At 44.9% G+C, this 18682-nt stretch overlaps 1 protein-coding gene across 1 annotated transcript in view; it reads right to left on the bottom strand.

Moving 5' to 3' along the window:
* Nucleotides 1–5420, bottom strand: part of Golm2 (golgi membrane protein 2) — a 41119-nt gene extending 35699 nt beyond the window's left edge. The window contains 1 exon segment of the mRNA XM_055624363.1: nt 4545–5420. Within this exon segment, the coding sequence (XP_055480338.1) occupies nt 4545–4871 (327 nt within the window). The 5' untranslated portion in view covers nt 4872–5420.
* Nucleotides 5421–18682: the final 13262 nt, after the last annotated feature.

The following is an 18682-nucleotide window of genomic DNA, read 5'->3' on the forward strand; positions in this document are numbered from 1 at the left end:
GAGAAGAGGTTAACACACAGGAAGCTATTAGCTAAACAAACAAACTAGTATGGCTCAAACAATAAAGGTAAATTATATATATAAAAAAAGAAAAGCATGATCTAGACTAGAAGTCCTAGGAGCCACAGAATGAATTGACATGGATCAGAAGGCAGATTAAAGAGAGGTAGACAAAAAAGAAGTGAAACGATAAGACAAGGAAGAGGAAGAAAGACACAAGATCAACTATCAGGACACAAAAAGGTAAATGGAGATAACACTGAGCAGAATCACCAGTCGGGAATAGTCTGGATGAGGAGCTAATGGAGCATACAGGTGGTTGGGGACACTACAGAAGAACTTAGAGATTAAACAACATTCTGATTTCATGAAGTAACTGATACAGCCACTCGGAAGGAAGGTCTGAGGGGGCCCGAGTTTGCTTATGGGGAGAACTGCTTTAAGGGATAGCACAACAGTCCAACCTGTTTTAGTAACGGTTACATGGACCTTGTGTACAGGGCTAATTTAGTAGGACAGAAGCTCAGAAGGAAGGTTTTTGCAGGATTTGAGTTACATGAATTAGCAATTAAATTACAGTTATAAAGCAGCCAGACTACAGCAGGTGAGCTAGAGGAAAAGCCTTCTACCTAGTTAAAATACTTAAAATGCTTCAAGTATTTTAGAACTACGTGGAAGGCTGGTCCTTAAAGTACAGAGAAACAGTCAAGCTCCAGAGAATCGGGTAAGACAACTATGGGAAGAACCAACTAAATTTAACTGAAAATGGGCCAGGAAATAGGGAAGGAAAAAAAGAAAAGTCAAACAGCAGGCTGGTACTAGAACCGGATCTTGGGCAGGAACACAAATAGAGCTCCATCCTGGAGAAAAGGCAGTCATAAATAAGGAAGCTTTAAGTGAATAACAAGAGCTAAGGCACAATTTGAAGATTTTCTTTTGAAGATTTATCTATCTTTATTTTAAGTGTTTAAAAATTTTGTCTGCATGTGTGCCCAGGTACCATGTATGTGCTGGCACTTGTGGAAGCCAGAAGAAGGCTTTAGATCCTGTGGAACTGGCGTTACAGATGGCTGTGAGCACCACACAGGTTCTGGGAATCAAACCCAGATTCTTTAGAAAAGCAGCTAGTACTCTTAACCAATGAGCCACTTCTCCAGCCCCATTCTAAGAATTTTAATGAATTTGTTTATTTAAACTTCCAAAGAGTAAGAAAGACTGCCATCTTCCTCTCACAGGTGAGGGTAGCTAAGGCACAGAGAAGCAATTTGCCTGATTATGCAGATACTGGATGTGCAATGTAGTATATGTAGCAAAGGGCACACCTACTGCCCAGACCTGGTTTCTGTGTGTTGTGTGCCAAGGCTTCTATACATACATTTGTGTGTGAGACTATCATATAGCTATACATTGTGTTGTACACACAGTGAAGGTAGTTTTTGAAGGAAAAATATAATATGGTCTCCATTCTCCTTTCTGACTCCCATCTTGTCTTCATTCAACTAAAGCTACTTATAATTGTTAAACATATTTTATATATTCTTTTTAATATATTCCCAGTGAAGACTATGCAGCTTTGAAAAAAAGAAGTCATTTATTGTTCAGTTCCAAACCGCAAAACTGAATGGTTTAGTTTTTTGGTCTGTTTTTTTGTTTTGTTTTCTTTTCTTTTCCTTTCTCAAGACAGGGTTTCATTAGGTAACACAGTTTGGCCTTGAACGCATGACTCTCTGGCCTCTACTTTCCCTGCTATGATTACAGGCCTGTGCCACCACATCTAGCTTCAAAACTAGGCCTTTGAGTATGCATATTTATAAAAGAACAATAGCTTTGAGGAAGACACTGTCTACACTCAAACGGTTCCTTTTCGTAACCAAGCACTTGATCTAGACCATTTACTGCAGTCCAGGGGACGCAGTAACAAGAATCGCGCAAGTTGAGTGAGGGCACACACATAAATAAATACCAACACTTGGAGCCAGCCTTGGCACATGGTGACACTCTTGTCTACTACAAAAAGAAAAGGGAAATACAGTAGATACAATGAAGAAGGAGGGGGAGACTACATTTGGTATATGATTGATTTCCCCCAAGATACTGGGTGAATTGTGCTACTCAAACTGCTATGTTGAAGTTTCAACCTCCGGGATCTCAGAATATAGCCATATTTGGAGTTGAAAGCAGGCTATTAGTGTGGGACTGTTGCTAAAATGCATCCCTGGGGGAAACACAAAAAATACCTACCCCTGGGCAACCAATGAGTTTTTTCCTTATAGCACACAGGTAATGGGTTAGTTACTTACAGGAGTGTGGGTGCTCCCCTTCCAACCAAGGGCCCCCACCAGGAGGAATGAAAGCTTTTCCACAGACACACAGGTGAAGCCCTTCTCCACTAGTCTTCACCAGTCTGAATACTCTAGTCCCTCCCTGAAACCCTGTGCAATTAGTGCAGACTTGCATACAATAACTACTACTGAGTGGCTGGACGCGTGGGTGAAGATTTGTGACCCTCTCATCCACCTATGAGGGGAAGTTCAACAAGCTCAGCTGGGACGATCTTTTCTAAGCAGACAAGGGTGAACTCCCGAAGATGATGCTTGTTTCACTCAAAGAATAGACATGTACGAGAGGGGCCGCAACCCAAAATATCTAGGAGCTGGGAAGCAGATGAGGCCCTGGGGTTGCATACATCTAGAGAACACCCTAGCAGGATAACGGCAGCCATCTGCAGCCAAGGTGAGAGATCTCTGAGAAAATCAACCCTTGCCAGTAATTTGACCTGGGACGCTCAGCCTCCAGGGCTGGGCGGAAATAAAGTTCTCCGCCTAGTGTGTGGTACTATTATGGCTGCCCTGGAAAATTAATACACTCCTCCAAGTTAAAAACCTTTACAGAACAGAATAAAATACAATACATTTGAGAGAATCTAGAAAAATGGGCCTGGTTTCTCACTTCCTGGACAGTGATGAGAACACTTCTCTTATTCTCATCCTGGAAATGACAAAAACAGCACAATGAGCTGGAAGAAACAAACATCACCATCACCTTTCTGATGATCCAGAGGTGGGATTACTATATCTATGTGGTAGCCTGAATAAGAATGGTCCGGATAGGCTCATGTTTGAATACTTGGTCCCAAATTAGTAGAACTATTTGGGAAGGATTAGGAGGTGTGGCCTTGTTGAAGGAGGCGTGTCACTGGGGGCAGGAGTTGAGGTTTCCAAAGGAATCAAGTCATCCCTATTGTTCCTCTGCGCCTTCTGCAGAGGACCTGGCTTCAATTCCCAGCACCCACATGGTGGCTCAAAACCACCTGTAACTCCCAGGGGATCCAAAGCTTTCTGGCCTCCAAATACTCATGTGGTAGACAGATAAAAAAAAAAAAAAAAAAAAAGCCAACAAACTGGGCCTGTAATCCCATTATTCAGGGATACAGAGGTCTCCCTGTAAGTTCAAGGCCAGTCTGGTCTACCAACCGATCTCACAAATGTACTATGATCTCCACAAATGTACTTTGGCATGTGCATGCACACATACATACACGCACACACGCGCACATACACATACACACACACACACAGTATAAGAGTCCAGAAAAAAGGTCATCTACTGTACTGCCTATCTAGAAACTTTCAGAATTCTGCTATACCAACTGAAGTTGCCTAAGTTTAAAAAAAAAAAAAAGTCAACAAAATGGTGAAAACAAATCCTCTAAGTAGGACATGATGACAGTCTTCGTTTTACGATTTTTAAATTTAAAATTTTTTATTTTCTATGTGCATTAAGCACCAGCCTTATAACATCTACTTAAGCATATAGTTTTGTTTTTTCTTTCAAGAACAGTAATAGCAGACATAAGATTCTGTTCCTAAGACCTTATTTTTAGAGTCTACCATTTTGGCTAATTTCATTAACAATTCAAATTGAGAAGATAAAGGATTAACGGCGCCCAAGTCAAAAGCGTGGCTCGGTACACGGTTCCTGACTCATCCATCACAACACTTTCAACATAAAAATCATTTGTTTTTAAAAATCTACTTAGCAAACCATCAACTTACAGAGATTTTAAAAGTCATTCTGTTTATAAATATTATGTTGAGCATCAAAAGGGAAGGAGACCCCATTCTAAAATAAAGACATTAATATTGATCAGTCTGCACAGAAATGAGGATGAGACAATGCCCATAACCCATACCTGGCAGCCTGCAGATCTGTGTGCCCGTGAATGTAAGGCGGCCACACAGGCCGGATGATTACCACTGCCAGCTCAGCAGCTGAGCTTGGAGAAAGAAGAAAAGGCGGCATCTACACACAGGCCACTCTAGACAACCAGAACTTACAGTCGTCCCTGGAAGCGAATGGAGAATGTGGCGCTGATACCACAGGGAAAGTCTCACAGCAAACGGATGCTGTGGGGCTGGGGAGTTTCCAAGGGTTACCACGCTGAAGCCATACAGCAACCGCTCTCAGGCTAACACTAACACCTCACCCCAGAGATGAACAGAAAAAAAAACTCCAGGAAGGCCGAGGAAAGGGCTCGACCTTACCTTGTCATCCTCGCATCTCTTTCCCAGGCCCTCCCTGGCCTGCAGCCGGCTGCTCAGGCGGCCGTAGTCGGCCTCCTTCTGGTCGATCTGCTTCTTATGCGTGTCCACCAAGAGCAAGAGGTCCGAATTGCGCTTCTCCAGGCGCCCACGGGCCACCTCGGTGCGCTGGACTTGGCCCTGCAGCTCGGCCACCTCCTCCTGAAGCAGAACGTGGCGGGAGGAGATGCTCCAGTAGTTGAAGGCAAGGACGACGATGACCACCAGCAGCACCACCAGCACGAAGGAGGGCAGGCGGCCGGCCCGCCGGTTGGCCCCGAAACCCACCATGGGGCCGGTGGCTCCGCCGCCGCCGACACCTGCGGACGGCGCCGGCCTGCGATCCGAGCGGCCTCGGGCCCGCGTCCCCCAGGGGCGGGGCTAGGCGCCGGAGCGCGGAAGGGGGCGGGGCGTCGCGGGTCCTCCCCGCCCCCTCGGCGCCCCTGCCGCGCGCCCTCCGAGAGCCGAAGCCGGGTCGGCGCCCGCCGCGGGGAACCGGGAGAAGCCGGCGCCGGTACCCGCGGCCCCGACGCCTCAGGGCTGGGGGCGGGGACGCGCGCCGGAAGGGGGCGGGTTTCCTCCGTCCCCGCCCACCGGCTGGGACCCGGGCGCCCAGGGGGACATTTGCTGGTTTCCGCCGCCGACACCCCCTCTTCTCGCGAGATAGTGGGCTTCCTCTCGTCCCCCTGCGGTCCTGTCTCGCGAGGGTTCTCCGGAGGCTGGGGCGCGGCGGCGGGGTCGCGCTGCGTACCTGGGTGGGTGTGGCTGCTGCTGTTAACCTGGCGGATGCCTGTGAGGCCGGGGTCAGGGAGGTCCTGCTCTAAGCCGGCCCGTGGGCAGTTCTGTCTCTCAGGAATCCTGAGACTGTTAACAGCAGGTAGGTGAGATGCGGCCTGAGAGGGGTCTGACGGCAAAGGTTTTCTGCTTGGTCTCCTTTGTGCCAGCGACGTGGAAGAGACGAAACAGTCAACATTAACCCACGGAACAGCGGTGCCCGGACGGTATGGAAAGACAGCAGGAGATCCCCAGCTTTGGGAAGCTCTGGGATTGAGATGTGTTAGCCGCTCGGTTTCCAAGGTTACGGCTGTCGCGGAGAGGAAGAATTCCAGACTGCGGTGCTCCCGTTTTAAAAACGCTCCGCTGCTTCTTGCCTCGACTGAGCTGAAGGGAAAGTCCAGAAGCTGCCCTCTGTGAATGGCAGCTAATGCGCCGTTACTGACGGCTGACACGCTCCGAATTAGCAATAGTAGCCCTTACAAGTTGTTTCTGCACGCCTAGTTTTATATCCCGACAACGGTGTTACAGACGAGAAAGCCAGGACACGACGATGCTCGGAAACTTCAAAGCCCTGCGTCGTTTCTGAACTGGGCTTAAAGCCAAGTGATGGGATTCTTGACACCGTTGCTCTCTGCTTTGTAGCAGGTGTTGTTCTGTGTGTCCCTGTTCTCTTCAGTGAATGTAACATGTACCGTTATACTCAAGAGAAGGCCCTGCTTGTTCCCTCTGCATATTTCCTTCGTATGTGTTTAAACAAACAATACAAAGTTACTGGTTTTCACTTGTGTTGGCAGCGGGTGTATTTGCTGTTGTCAGACTCCGAGTGAGCATACTCCCTCAAGAACGTAAACTTTATAGTGTGTTTATTCAAACCGGCTGATAGTTTGGAGACAGGAAGACTCCCAACTTTGAGTAATTGTCCCATGCTTCCTGTGCATTTCAAAAATAAAGTTTAGTTGTTTCCAAAAAGAAAAAAAAAAATTGTACCTTCGCAGAGGGGTGTTTCTCTTTTATACTATATGGGAAAACAACACCGGAATTGCTAGTATTTAGTTCACATCACAGTTGAACTCTTAGCTCAGAAGGTCAGCTGTGCCTGTAGTTACAGCGTTTGGGAGGTTGAGGCAGAAATTGGAAGCCAGCTTAGACTGCATACAAAGTCGATATCTCAAAAAATTGATCTCTAGCCAGGCGTATGCCTGTAATCAATCCCAGCGCTCAGGGAGGCACAGGCAGGCAGATCTCTGTGAGTTCCGGGCCAGCCTGGTCTGCAAAGCGAGTCCAGGACACTCAAGGCTGCACAGAGAACCCTGTCTCAAGAAACAAAAACAAAGAAACGAACAAAAAGTTGAGCTCTGACTTCAGAAGATCGGAGAAGTCATCTCCGCTCTCAGAAAACAATCAGGCAGACTTTGGCAAAAGGAAGGCAGGTCAAACTTGGAATTTAAAAAAATTATTAAATTTACTTATTGGAGGGGAGCTTTCAGGCTATCACTGGTGGGAAGAAGACAGAAGACAGCTTGCAAGAGTGGGTTCTCTCTTCCCATGTGGGCCCTGGGATTGAACTCAGGATGCCCAGCTTGGCAGAAGTGCCCTTTCCTACTGAGCCCTCTCTCGGGCCCCCAAATTGGAAATCTTAGCCATTTATTCTACTAATGTTAGCTCTGCATCATCTCAGCCAGTCGCTGAAAATCCACTAACTGATGTTGTGTTAACTGCCTAAAGGATGCTGTCTTTTTTAAATGGGATCTGACAGACCTACATTATACAAAACACATGCACCTTTTCCCCAACCGGTGCTTAAAAGCCCTATTTGACCATTGCTCTGTTTTACAAACTGCCACGAAATTTTTCTAGAGTTATAAGCCAGGGGCCGCAGAGCTGAAGCTTGAAAGCCTCTTCTCCTCTCCTCCTGGGATTTCATTTTCCACAGTTACCTCCTCAACCTATCCCCTTAATAATCTAATCTAGAAACCACCAAGGATGCATATAAGCGCATTCATAGCCAGTGCTGAGCTAGGCATTAACCAAATAAAGGGAAACGCCAGTTCTTTAGGCCCGGTGATGAAGATTAACACCGAGAGTGGAGTATGTTGCCTGTCCTCGATGTGATGTGGGGGTGAGAATGCTCTGCAGTCCTCTCAAAAACTCGTAACAGTCTGATGATGAGAAAAACATCAGACAATATTCCTCAAAGCTGTCGGGAGGGCTGCGGTGCGGTTCAGTGGTAGAGCACCTCCCCAGGCTTGATTCCTCACACCGCAAACAAAACCAAAAACAACAAAAAATATCAAAGCCATCAAAAGTAAAGAAAACCACAACTGTAATGAGCTCGAAGCACACCGATAAATGATTGCAGGGTAGGAGCAGGGACCAGGACAAGGAAGCATTCACTGAACGCAGGCTTTAGGTAGCGTGGTGGTTTGAATGAGAAGGTGTTCTTCACGGTCTGGAGCGTTTGAACCCTTGATCCCCAGGTGGAGCAGGTTTGGGAGGTGTGCTCTTGCTGGCCTGATCGTATCACTGCAAGGGGTGGGGAGCTTTTAAACTATTTCTAGTTTGCTCCCTCTGCTGCTGACCAGAGGTTCAGGACAGGAGCACTCAGCTTGATGCCCCAGAGGCTGTGCTCGCCTCTATGCCTGAGCTTTCTTGCAGTGCGGATGGACTGCTATCCCTCTGGAACCGTAAGCTCAAATAAACCTTTTTTTTTTTTTTTTTTTTTTTTGTAAGCTGCCTTGGTCGTGGTATTTTATAACACCAATAGAAAACTAATCAGTACAAACTGTAACATTTTGTTGTCCTTTTGTATTGAAGGAGGGTCTCCTGTATCAGAGGCTGACTGGCCTCAAACTAGTCATGTGGCCAAAATGACCTCTGACTTCTGATCTTCCTGCCTCCACCTCCTGAAGGCAGACATTATAGGCATTCAGCTGTTTAAATGTTGCTGCTGACCAAACTCAGGGCTTTGCATATGCCAGTTAACCATTCTACCACCTGAGCTACAATAATGTACTTTTCATAGTTTGTTGTCACGAATACACACATAATAAAGTTAACAAGGGAAAGTGAAGGTGAGGAACTCTACACTGTCACAGTTTTTCTGTAGATCTAGAACTAGTCTAAAAAAAAACCTATTTTTTTAACTTAAACTTTATTTTTTTTGTTAAGATCATTGACAAATTCATTGACTTTACATTTCCATCCTTTCCTCTCCCCCCACAACTCTATCTTCCCACCACCTCCCCGTCTCAAATTCATAACTTCTATAATCGTCAAATCAGTGTTAACTGTGTGTGCATGGGCTCAGGACTGCAGAATTAGTCTTGAACAATCTACCAGCAGCTTGCCCCTGTAGAAACTTAGTCTCCCTTCCTCAGGAACCACTGGCTACCCATAACTCCATCAAGAAGGGAAGCCTCACGAGTTTTTCCCCACCTGTATTGTCATTTTTGGCTGGTGCAGTCTTGTGCAGACAATTAAAAACTTTTTTTTTTTTTTAAAGAAATCAACTCCAGGGCTAAAGAAATGGCTCAGTGTTAAGAGCACTGTCTGCTCATCTAGAGGTCCTGAGTTCAATTCCCAGCAACCACATGGTGGCTAACAACCATCTATAATGAGATCTGGTGCCTTATTCTGACCTGCAGGTGTACATGCCGATAGAACATTCATCTAAATAAATAAATCTTTAAAAACAAAAAATTGGTCAACTCTCACAGCCTTAGTTCCAGCAGCCTTAGTGGTATAGCTCTTTTTTTTTTGTTTTTTTTGAGACAGGGTTTCACTATATAGCCTTGACTGTCTAGAAACTCATTCTGTAGACCAGGCTTCCCTCACAGAGATTCACCTAACTCTACCTCCAGAGTGCTGGGATTAAAGGCATGCACTGCCACCACCTGGCTAGCGGTATATACTTTCAATCCTAGCACCGCAGAGGCAGAAGCAGGTGATCTCTTTGAGTTTGAGGCCAGTCTAGTCTACATAGCGAGTCCAAGTCAACCAATGCTACATAGTAAGATCCTATCTCAAATAAAAAGTCAGTTCCTGGGGCTGAAGAGATAGTAGTGGTTACAAGCTCTTGCTACTCTTGAAGAGAAGCAGGTTCCTGTACCCTCTTCATAGTTTTAGTGGTACAGAGCTTTCTTTTGTTTTGTTTTGTTTTTTGAGACAGGCTTTCACTGTATAGTCTTGACTATCCTGAAACTCACTTTGTAGACCAGGGTGGCCTCAAACTCACAGAGATCCACCTGCTTCTGCCTCCCAGAGTGTTGGGATCACAGCCTTGCATTCTCCCACCCCTAGTTTCATAGCCATCCTTAACTCCAGTTCCAAGAGATCTGATGCCTTATTTTGACCTCTGCAGGCACCAGCCATGTGTGTGATATACATCCTGCAAAATAAATAAAACAGAAACAAATATAAAACAAAAAAAAATTGTTTTTAGAGAAGTCATTTCCTCTAGCACTTGGGAGGTGGGAACAGATAGATCTCTGAGTTTGAGGCCAGCCTGGTCTACAGAGCAAGTTCCAAGACAGCCAGGGCTACACAGAAAGACCCCATCTCAAAAAAATCCAACAAAATATGTACATACATATATAAAGTAATTACATGTAATTATTTTTAGGTTGTCAAGTATAGATACCTATATTATCATATAACTGGGGAAACAGGCTAATCGTAGATGATATTTTAAGAATTAATTGGGTTATAAGAACATATTATAGGAGCAGGAGAGATGGCTCAGTGAGTAAAATACTTCTCACTCAAGCATGAAGACTTGAGTTCAAATCCGTATTAACCGATGTAAAAGCTGAGCATAGGAGATGTGACTGTGAACCCAGCACAGGCTGTGGTGGGCTGTGGGATCCTGGAGACAGATCCCGAGAGTGTGTTGACCAGCCAGTCAATCAAACTGACCAATCCCAGTTTCAGTGAGAGACCTTGTCTCAAAAAACACAATGGAAAGCAACTGAGGAGGACACTCAACATTGACCTATGACCCTCACACATGCTTCCCATTGCACACCAGGCATAAGTGTAGTAGTGCATAAACACAGACATGCAAAACACTCATATCAGAAAATAATTCTTCAAAAAGTTGCTCATAAGGACACTTGAATAAACTGCTCAGCGAGAAAGCCCCAGAGAAGAACCAGATTCTTAAAAACAATCTTTTCAACAGGGCGGACCATCTGCTATTTGCTTCTCCTTGAGAGCTCAACTCTCCCCCCTCACAAATCAGGGAAGCCACGGCCTTTCCCAAGTAGGAATTTCCATTAGCAGTGGCGATGCAGAAGTGGAAATGCTTACCAGTTTGATAAGGGCTGCTGGGTTATTTGTTGCTGAGATATTAAAGACAAAAGGTGCCTTGATCTCTGCACTGAAACAATCCAGTTTCCCAAGGCAGAGCGTAGCTGAGAACTGGAAGAAGGTTTTCCGACATGTGAATAGGCCTGTCTGCATCTTTGTTAAGGTTTCTATTGTGATAGACACCATGATCAAAAGCAGCTTGTAGAGGAAAAGGTCTCTTTCAGCGTACAGCCCATCACTAAGGGAATTCAAGGCAGAAACCTGGAGGCAGGAGCTGAAGCTGACTCCATTGAGGAGTCCTGCTTATCGGCTTACCTTCGGGCTCATTCAACCTGCTCTCTTGTAGCACCCAGGACTACCTTGCGTGGCACTGCCCGGGTGAAGCCCTCCCACATCCATCAGTAATCAAGAAAACCTCCTACACAGACTTGTTCACAGGCTAATCTGACGGAGGCATCTTCTCAATTAAGATTCTCTCCTCCCAGGTATGTCTACGTTTGTGTCAAGTTGACAAAACCAACCTGCAAAACCCGATTGCAAGAGATATGCATGGTGTACATGGGAGTATAATTAAAAAGCATTATGCTGCATCGCTTAGGTTTAGCCAAACATGTCATCAAGCCTTTCATGATACGCTCGCAGAGCTTTGGAGAAACAGAAAAGAAAGTCATGTCTTCTTCTTAATTTTTTTACATCAAACAAGCTATCCAGAATCCTACTTTTCTCATTTCTGAAATAGCATATTAGAATTGATCTTGGCTCCATATATCATGGAAAGGATATAAAAATCAGTTAGACAACACAAACCCGCATCTCTTTCACATAAAATAAAATCAAAGGCAAGGCTGGGGTAGGGCCTAGTGGTAGAGCGGATGCTTAGTACCTGTGAGGTCCCTGCTTCAGTCCTTAGCAACAATAACTGAACAAGCAAACCCACCCAAGGCAGGCTGTCGAGGCTAGTACAGCAGGCTCCTTCTGCTTCACTTTCTTAGCATCCTGCAAGGTCATCCTAAATTTTTTTTTATTTTTTATCTCTGATCACGACATTCTTGAAGCAAGAGGAAGGATCACACTGTTCTCCCGACTTTTAAGATTTCTTCGGGTACACATCCGCGTCCCTTTGCTTCCCATTGGCCCAAAGTTAGTCACACTTATCCAAGAAGGCAAGGAAGTGCAGCTGTAAGGTGCTGAAAGTAAGATTCCCACAAACCCCCTTCTTTAGGCCATACAGTCTCCCTGTACAGCATGGGTTGACCTTGAGTTCGAAACCTTCCTGCTTCAGCCTTCAGGGTTGTTGGAATTACAGCTGTATTACGTGCAAAAGGAGGCCATAGTTTTGATTTCTTTCATTTTGTTTTTTTGAGATAAAGTCTCACTGTGTGCCCCAAACTAGCCTGGAATACACTACAGTGCTCTAATTGGCCTCAAGCTCACAATTCTCCTGCCTCAGCCTTCCAGGTACTGATATTACAAGCATGGACCCCATGTCTGGCTATTACAGTATTTGGGTTTGGGGGTGCTTGCAACTGACAACAAGGCCTCATACACGATAGGCAAGTTTTCTACCACTGAGCCACATCCCCGGACACATTTTTGTACAGTTATAGCCCAGACTCTATCAAACTTCACAGCCCAATTTTTCATCATATACCTCTGCCCAAGTGATAGTATGTCTCTGACCCTTTGTTTGGCGTTTCCCTCATATTAGATGTGTCTCCTATTTCCTTTCATCTTTCACTACCATGTATTTGTTAATTTATTTATTCTCAATAACAGCGACACAAATTTCTCACATGTCCACATGATTTCAATTATAATGTAAATATGATCATTGATTGAAAAAAAATACATACCTGAAAAATAAAGTAAGTAATACTTCTAAATGAAAATCTAAAAATTTCCAGCGAAGCATTGGTGGCACATGCCCTTAATGCCAGCAGTCAGGAGTTAAAGGCAGGTGGATCTCTGTAAGTTCCAGGCCAGCTTGGTCTACAGGGTTTGTTCTAGGGCAAGGCTACACAAAGAAACCCTGTCTTGGGGCTGGAGAGATGGCTAAGAGATTAAGAGCACTGTCTGCTCTCCCAGAGGTCCTGAGTTCAATTCCCAGCAACCACATGGTGGCTCACAACCCTCTATAATGAGATTTGGTGCCCTCTTCTGTCATGCAGATGTACACGCAAAATAGAGCACTCATATGTAAAATAAAGAAATAAATTTTAAAAAGGCTTTTAAAAAAAAAACAAACCTTGTCTCAAAAAAAAAAACAAATTTTTTTTTTTTTTTTTACATCATAACATTTTTATTAGAGACCTGCTTTGTTCAAGTCTTTATATCATAGAGTATTGTAGTGGAAGTTTTGGTTTCTTTAAAAACTCAGTTATGTTATGTAAATATGTTTTTGTTTTAATCCCAAGTGTGGGATATGGGACTGCCTTAGTTTGTCCACAGCTGATCATTGTTTCTGTGGCTCAGAGAGGGGTGTGGTCTTTACCAGCTGCAGTTAGGTTAATTCTGAGGACTCAGAGGGTTTAAATATGAGAGTCCAGAGAGAGAAGGGACAGCGGCTTGGAGGAAACAGATGGAGACAACACTTCACTGATGCTTCAAAGAAAGAAGACTGTTCACTGCATTTGCTGGTTGGCTGGTTACCTGGACTGCTGGATATCCTCGTGAATGAGACTGCTATTGACCCAATTACCAAGCTGGAAGAGGTAACCTTCTAACCTTCTTTCTCTCCTACCTAGGGTTGTGGAAAGGAGGTAGAGGTTTTAGGAACCTCAAATAAAGTAGAGTTTAAAAACAGTGCCTACTGTTTTTACTAAACATGCATTTACTAATACAAATCAATTAAACATCTGCTGACTGTCAACCATGCGGCAGTATGGTCAGTGGAAGGGACTGGAAGAGATATAGTAGAGGAAGAAAGGCCCTGTTTGTTTATTTATATATTTATTAATTTATTTATTTTGGTATTTTTGAGGAAGGGTCTCTCATATCCCAGGCTGGCCTTAAGCCTACTTTGTAGCCTAGGATGACTCTGCACTCCTGTTTCTCTTGCTTCCCCCTAGCAACTGCTTGGATGATGGGCATGTGCCAGCACGCCCAGCTTTCTATTTTTATTGATGTTTATTTGTTATTTTTACTCACTCGATTTTTTTTTTAATGAAGATTCTTCTCTGCTGGAGAGACGCTCAGAGGTTAAAAGCTGCTCTTTCGGGGGACTGGAATTTGGTTCCCCACCCACATGTCAAGCAGCACACAACTTCAGCTCCAGAAGATCTGATGCCTTGCTCCGGCTTCCAAAGGTACACATGAGCAAGTACACGCGCGCGCGCACACACGCGCGCACACACACACACACACACACATTAAAAATAAATAAATATTTATTTATTTTTGGACAATGAAGCCACATTGATTCCAGTCCCTTAAGGACAGCCTCCCCATGCTCCTTGGCGTCTTTATTTGGGGGAACTCCAGCTTCTGTGCTTTTTTACTTCTGTTTCAAAGAGACAACTTTTGATGGCAGAGATCTGTGAAGCGCTTATTGCCCCTGGGTCTTTGTTCGCTTTTGTTAGTTAAGTACCCGAATTCTGGTTGTTTTCACTGACGCAGGCTCACTTTCTGTTCAACCAGTGATCTTCCCCTCGGTGTGGGGTAAGGCTGTCTGACAGCGGCAGTGGTAAACGCTTGCTTCCTAAGAATGCTCTTTAAAGAGCATCGTCTGAGGAGAGTGAAGAAAACCAACACCCTAAGGCAGCAGTTTAGCTCACAAAAGCATCCACCCCTGCTGGTGACTCACACCTGTAATCCAATACCCCAGATGGCTGAAGTAAGAGGACTTAAGTTCAAGGCCAGCCCGGACTACACAGCAAGACCCTGTCTCAAGGAGACGACTCTTGTGGGGCAAGGAGGCTGCACTGCAAGGCTAGGGGCTGAACTCAAGATGTCGAGTGCTAAGACTGCGGTCCTCAGGTCTACCTCCTGCCAGGCAAGGCGACTTCCTTCTTAGGGAAAGAAAGAAAACCCGCCCATGATCCTTTTCGCAGAGCACGCCAATGCCACACACTTCTTAAAAATAAAACAGATTTAAAAAACAAAAAACAAGAAAGGATCTTCAAAAGACCCAAGCTTCCAGTCTAGGAACAATTTAGTTCCCTTCTAGAAAACAATCTTGAGATTTCTTACTCCCTACTGCTCACCAGTAAAAACATCCACGGTCTTACTGTGTCAACAGAATAGCATCTCTAGACACATCAAACTGAGCCAGGCATGGTTGTGCACTCCTTCAATCCCGGCACGCAGGGAGGCAGAGGCCTGTATGGTCTACAAAGTGAGTCCAGGACAGCCAAGGCTGTCTCAAAAAAACAAAAACAATCAAACTGAAGCAGGTTTGTGTGTGTGTGCATGTGTGTGACTTCTCTGCCTCCAGAAAGTTCAAAGTTATCTTTCTTCAAGACTGCCCATTTCTTTTCAATGTCTTTGGACTTAAGTGTGTGTGTGTGTTTGTGTGTGTGTACACTAGGGAATCAAACCCTGAGCTTTGTGCATGCTGGGCAAGTACCACTGAGCTATATCACCAGCTCTACAGTATGTTTTAAAACATTTTCCTCCTGAGACAGGGTTTCTGTGTAGCCTTGGCTGTCCTGGACCTGCTTTGTAAATCAGGCTGGCCTCGAACTCACAGCAATCCACCTCCTCCTGCCTCCCCAAGTGCTGGGATTACAGACATGTGCCATTGAGTCTGGCTTTAAAACATTCTTTTAAACAAGGACAGGAAGGGAATTTACAGATTGCTTAGTCTAAAACTTCCGCTTGAGAAATGAAAATCTAGAGGCATAATGTTATATTCTGTTTTACCACTCAAAGGCAGCTGCACAGTCGGGATACAAGCTTTTTCCCCAAAATGGCATTGTTTCAGAAATCCTCATAGGGGACAGGTCAGTGCTGCTTCTCCACACCCACACGTTCACGTGTCTTGGGTCTTCCTTCATTTGGCTACAGATTCCGTAAGTCCAACTGTGTCACTATTCCCCAATCTCTCTCTCAGCGGGTAGCTCACAGAAAAGCCTGTGACACTGTGGCACATAATAGGGGTTAAATAAATAATAATCTTGACTGCTCAGTCACTAGCTCTCAGCTGTCTCTTTAAAGACCTAATGGCGGGCCTGCAGAGATGCTCCTGGTCCAGAGTGCTAACGGCTCTTCCAAGGGACCGGAGTTCGGTTCCCAGCACTCACTTCTGGCAGCTCACAACCTCCTGTACCTCCAGCTCCGGGAGGGTCCAGCACCCAGTCTAGACACCCATTTTGTACACACTCACACGCAGACACAAACACATGCTGTATAATTTAAAATAAAAAATACATCTTTAAAAAAAAATTATAGTTGTGTTCCTTCACATTTGCTTCTATTCCTTTACAGCTTTTAAGAACCAGACTCGGGTTCTTGGCAACCAGTGAACACACAGCCAAGACTCTGTACAGTCTGCTGCAATGTGTTTTTTTTTTTTTTTTTCGGGAATTGGCAGCAAACCCAAGGTTTCTGCCCTATTTTTTGTTCTCTGCACTGTGGTTCATCTAGTCTTCTGGTGGTGGCTTCCTCTGTGAGACAGGCTTCTGTAGACAGACCCAATTAAACAGGTTCCCATCGAATGCAATGAGACTTTACATGGACTTGGTTCCAAACAACTAACCTATGAGTTTCCAAGCTACTTTTATTTCGCACCCCCACACACATGCTCCCCCCCACTTATTCCCTGTTAGCATGCTTGCTGCAAAGCTAACCCGGCATCATGTTAAACCCTCCCCCAGCTGTGAGCGGAGCAGCACAAGGGCCACACAGCGCCCCGTATTCAGCCTCATTTACCCATTGTCTGAGCTTTGAATAGAGGCTAAAGGCTTTTACTTAACCTACACAGTTCTCCACTAAATCTGTGAACTGCAACGTGCAGCTTTCCATCATGAGATTCCCCCAATGTACGATAGGCGGACCTGACGATGGACTGAGCCCGCCTCACGGCTCCTGGGCAGGTGCTGTGTTTTGATTTGTCAGTATCCTGGAGAAACAGCACATTATATCTCAAGGCAGAGCATCGGCCAGAGATTAGGGAGAAGGCTCTTAGAACCAAGTGATAGCAGTACCTTTGTTCCAGCGTTGCGCTGGAACAGACCCTTCTGTTGGAGGTTGGTCTGAGGGGTGTTACTGGCCATTAAGATCAGGTTACACCTATCTTCATTTTGTAAACCTGCCTAAGAGCTGATTGGCTGATTATACCTGGGCAGGTGTGTAAGGGTCTGGGCTTTTAGGGGTTCAAGAGAGACCATGAGAAACGGACAGACAGGAAGAGAGGAAGAAGGAGGACTCCATGATGGGTTAGACTAGAGAAGAAACCTCATGGGGCCTGGGGGAAGGACTCCAGTAATGGTGTGAAAAGGCCCAGATGAAGAATAAAAGCAAGGATTTAAAATATTATGGGTGGAAGATAGCATAGTTAAGGAGAATGGCATTGAATGGGGGCTGGGAGATGGATGATGAGGTGATTTAGACAGTGTAGGTAGGAATATGTCCCTGGCCCAAGGTAAATAAGGCACTTATAAAGTCTAGCAGCTGTTTCTGACTTATTTGTGATAGCGGGTTAGATAATACTGCCATGATAATCATAGGGCTAATAATAAACATTATATAGCCCCAAACCCATTTAATTTTTAGTTTACTGCAATAGTGTTCTTTTGTTATCTGGCCTCCATTGGGGTTATTTAACATCTATATTAGTAATTAGTTGTATTGTAAAGAAGTCCTGCATGTATGTCTGTGTGAAGGTGTCAGATCTTGGAGTTCTAGTTGTAAGCTGCCATGTGGATGCTGGGACTTGAACCAGGGTCCTCTGGAGGAGCAGTCAGTGCTCTTAACCACTGAGCCATCTCTCCAGCCCCAAGAAGTCTTTTTAATACACACAGCCAAATAAGTTGGGTCAAAGTATATGTGAATAGATGGCACCGTCTGCATGCTATGTGACTCTGCTCTGTGCCTTGGAACATTGGTTCTTTTCTGCAGAATATATTCCCTGAGAATATTCTCTAAACCCTTTCACTCACATTCATTTTCCATGTGGGACACTTCATGTTTTATAGCTACAATACAGCTATAGTCTATGTACTTCCCCGTGAGTGTCATAAAGACAAACCTGGTTCTTCTTATCTTTCCATCATTTAGCACTATGACTGGCAGTTTAGTATGTTTCACAGATGATTTATCTCTTTTGGCTGCTAATTAGTTTTTTTAATTTATTTATTTGTGTTTTATGTGCATTGGTCTTTTGACTGCATGTACATGTGGGGGGGGCCGCGTCAGATAACCTGGACCAGGAGCTACAGACAGCTAGGAACTGCCATGTGGGTGCTGGGAATTGAACTCAGGTCCTCTGGAAGAGCAGCTAGTGCACTTAAGGACTGAGCCATCTCTCCAGCCCTGGCTGCTAATTATTAATACTTAATCTTTCTGCCATGTGGGAAGATCCTGACAAGATTAATTTTTATAGCTTCTAATGCTTCTGAAAGTAATGAATGTTCACCTAAAGAATCAGCACTGGCCCAGTCCCAACTGGTTAGTCTTCAACACAACTCTTGTACCTAAAACTCAAGGATCACTGCAGAAGAGGGGGTGAAAATAATGTAGAAGCCACAGGATCAGGAAGTCAGCTGTGAGGCTGTGTCTCCTCAGAACGTCAGAAGCTGCACCCATAAAGTCTCCCCAACACAGCTGCCTAAACATGAGCTGAACAAGGAGGATGACCCCAAAAGGCAGGATAATGTGATGAGGGAAAGCTCAGGAGACCTCAGCCCTTCACAAAGACCCACAAGCAATCAAAGAATGTCGAGAGCAAGAGATATGGTCTTTCCCAGGAAAGAGCACACCAATTGGATATCCAATATCAAATGGTTAGCCATAAAAATATGTACACGGTGGTAACGAATACACAGAACAGGCTGGATGTATGTATGTACGTAACAACAATG

This window comes from Psammomys obesus, unplaced genomic scaffold (genome assembly GCF_907164565.1).
Source record: "Psammomys obesus unplaced genomic scaffold, mPsaObe1.curated_primary_1811, whole genome shotgun sequence".
Classification (NCBI taxonomy): Eukaryota; Metazoa; Chordata; class Mammalia; order Rodentia; family Muridae; genus Psammomys; species Psammomys obesus.